Here is a 2,808-nt window from a genome sequence, read left to right as displayed (position 1 = left end):
TGATTTCAAAGACAATCCCAATCCCAAGAATGGTTATAGATGAAGAGAGGGTGGCTACAGAATTCTCGGTATAATCTTGGGTTATTCTGGCCCAAAATTTCATTTCCATATAGGAGATTCTAAGTAATCATGCCTGTGGCAGTAGCATCAAGAGGAAATCAAAACTCCATTCTAGACATGAATAAGAAGGCTTGGCAAAGATCCAGTCTAGTGTTTCATCACCAACAAGGCTGATCTCTCTTACCCTGCCTGTTTCTCTTATGACTGCTTCTCTGTTTTACTCCTAGCTGGCTTCCCCCCCCCCCAAGGCTGATTAGGAGAGGAGGAGCAAAATACAGGCTTTAGGGAAAGATTAAAGGAAGTAGTGAGTGAAAGAATGAAGGCAAATCTAGGGCCAGTGTAAAACTAGACGCCTTCAGGGAGGTTGCAGTAGTTGCTATGTTTACAACAGATGAGTTCTATCCTCTTCTCAAAACCCAAGAAGTTGATGTCTTCACAGTTGGTCATGCAAGACAGTTTTGAATAATGATACATACTTCGCCCTGAGGAGAGGAAAAAAGAAAGAATACAATTGGAATGCTTCCATTTTCTACTGTTGTATTCCTAGAATGACCTATCTGCAGACCCTCACTTACGTTTCTCTCATCCCCAAATAGCTACAAAGCTGAGTTGACCAATTACAGACCCAGAGGATAGATGTGACAGATGTGAGCTTTGCCTCCGATCAATGTTGTCCTGAGGAAAAGCCAATGCAGGCCATCCTTCTAGTAAAACTCTCACGTTCACCCACTCAAGAGAGTGTCACAGCCTCCCACTTGAAGTAAGCAGTCTTTCCCCATGATGCTGTACACCATCGTCTCTTACCTTTATGTGTGAGGATGTAAAAGTTCTCAGTAGCACAGGACTGTTTATGTTGTAGCTTGCAGGAACTCATGAAATCATAGCACCACCCAAGATGATACCTCTTACATCTGAAGCACATGACTGAAGTTTCTGCCAGATACAGAAAGAGATGCTTAGAGGAGATCTTCTGGAAGGTTCTCTGGACTTAGAGGCTTGTCTGCAGGAGTTTAGTCTGGCCTAGTGGTTCTTAATCTTCTTAGATTAGGATTATAATTAGAATGTTGTGAGAGGTCACCCGTATGAACAGAAATCAAATGTTATATAACATTTTCAAGAGCTCAAGGTTCCTGGAGAATTTATCTGTGGAATTCAAACAATAAATCCCTTTTCTAGGCTGATGATTTTGTCCAGGCATGGGCAAAAAAGAAGGAAACAATGTTTTGTTTTTTAACCTCCTAGTTTCAAGAACTAGACTAAAGGTGTCAGGACAAAGATAATCCCTAGGGATTCTCTAGCAAGAATGGATTATAACCCTCTCTTACAAATTAAGTTTATGTCTAGAAACAGGATGTTACCACTGACAGTAGGCTTATCTGCTCCCCAAAGTCTTGAAACCAACTACGGCCATACCTTTGTGAGCGTTGTGGGGCTCACCTGTGAAGAGAAGAGAAAAATCTGTGGTGTTATCCTCTCACAGACACCTGCTACAGCCCCAAGATCCAATTTGGGGGATCTCTCTTTCCCCAGCATCTGTGTGTCCATAACCAACCCTCAGACCCCCTCGTTGCTTCTAAGACTTACCCTCATCTGAGCAGAGCAGGAAGACTGTGCCCAGCAGAAACAGAAAACGCATTCTGGGACTTCTGACATGTGCAGCCTCCTTCAGAAGGTACTGGTTGTTTTCCTCCTGTGATCTATCCTTGGGCTATTCATCTGAATCATAATCATAAGCTTCTGAGGACAGACAGTACCTCCACGATCCCAGAACCAGACTATCATGTCTGATTCTCTCACAGCAATCCAAAGAGTATGCTCACTTTGATTTTGCCCAGGTCCTCAAAGGAAGGAAGGTAACATTATGACTTTCCTGCTCCTTCTCCTACATCCCAGTCTCAGGTCCTAAATATATATATATATATATATATATATATATTAGTATAAGACCTTTTGCCTCATCCAACAGGAAATTTTTACTTATTCTAACAACTAACTTCACACCTGGGTCCATTTTTCTCTATCTCTACGGCCACTACCATAATCAAATCTATCACCAGCACTTGTCTAGACAAAACAACAGCTTTATTTACTGGTTTTTTTTTTTGCCTCCTTCTTTTCACTCTGTTCCTTTATAATGATTTCTCCATGAAGCTGTTAAAGAGCACTTTATAAGTCACGTGACTACACCCCTGCTTATAACCTACCAGTGACTCCACATCACACGTAGAAGAAAAGCCCAAGCTCTCAGAGTCTACAAGGCCTTCCCACATCTGGACAATGGCCACATCTCCAAGACACATTCTCTGTGCTTGCTACCCTCTAGGACAGAACAGCACTTCCTCATTGGGCTCTAGAAAAATGTCAGCCTTTGGCTTCCATCCTTCCTCTTATTTTATCATTTTATTTTATTGCTCATATTGGGGCTTGAACTCAGTGGGCACTGTCCCTTAGCTTTTCTCACTCAAGACTTGATCTACCACTTGAATTATACGTCTACTTCTGGCTTTTTGTTGACTAACTGGAGTCTCATAGACTTTCCTTCCCAGGCTACTTCAAACTGTGATCCTTAGCCTCCTGGATAGCTATGATTACAGGTGTGAGTCACCAGTACCTGGCTTTGTTTTATATTTCTGTAACAATCTCATTACCTGCGCTCACTTCCTTGCACCTCCAATAAAACAAAGCAGAGGTTTTGTTTATTTTTTTAATTTAAATTTTATTGTAAAAGTGGCATACAGAGGGGTTACA

General features: G+C 41.7%; 1 protein-coding gene across 1 annotated transcript; it reads right to left on the bottom strand.

Moving 5' to 3' along the window:
* Positions 1 to 405: 405 nt before the first annotated feature.
* On the bottom strand, positions 406 to 1,696 carry Pate2 (prostate and testis expressed 2). Its single transcript, XM_013009461.1, has 4 exons — positions 1,645 to 1,696; positions 1,474 to 1,497; positions 865 to 993; positions 406 to 542 (listed from the first exon to the last, which is right to left on the bottom strand). The coding sequence occupies exons 1-4, from the start codon at positions 1,694 to 1,696 to the stop codon at positions 406 to 408; spliced, it is 342 nt and encodes a 113-aa protein (XP_012864915.1).
* Positions 1,697 to 2,808: the final 1,112 nt, after the last annotated feature.

This window comes from Dipodomys ordii, unplaced genomic scaffold, assembly GCF_000151885.1.
Source record: "Dipodomys ordii isolate 6190 unplaced genomic scaffold, Dord_2.0 Scaffold10, whole genome shotgun sequence".
Taxonomy (NCBI): Eukaryota; Metazoa; Chordata; class Mammalia; order Rodentia; family Heteromyidae; genus Dipodomys; species Dipodomys ordii.
The sequence above is the reverse complement of the archived record's forward strand: the minus strand, read 5'-3'. Positions and strand labels throughout refer to the sequence as shown.

What these genes read in the sequence shown, in the direction of transcription:
- Pate2 (XM_013009461.1), bottom strand. Translation starts at nt 1,696, where the DNA reads ATGCGTTTTCTGTTTCTGCTGGGCACAGTCTTCCTGCTCTGCTCAGAT. An exon ending in CCTGCTCTGCTCAGATGAGG is followed by an intron (nt 1,498 to 1,644) that starts GTAAGTCTTAGA and finishes TTCTCTTCACAG; the next exon opens with GTGAGCCCCACAACGCTCAC. An exon ending in TTACATCCTCACACATAAAG is followed by an intron (nt 543 to 864) that starts GTAAGAGACGAT and finishes TCCTCTCCTCAG; the next exon opens with GGCGAAGTATGTATCATTAT.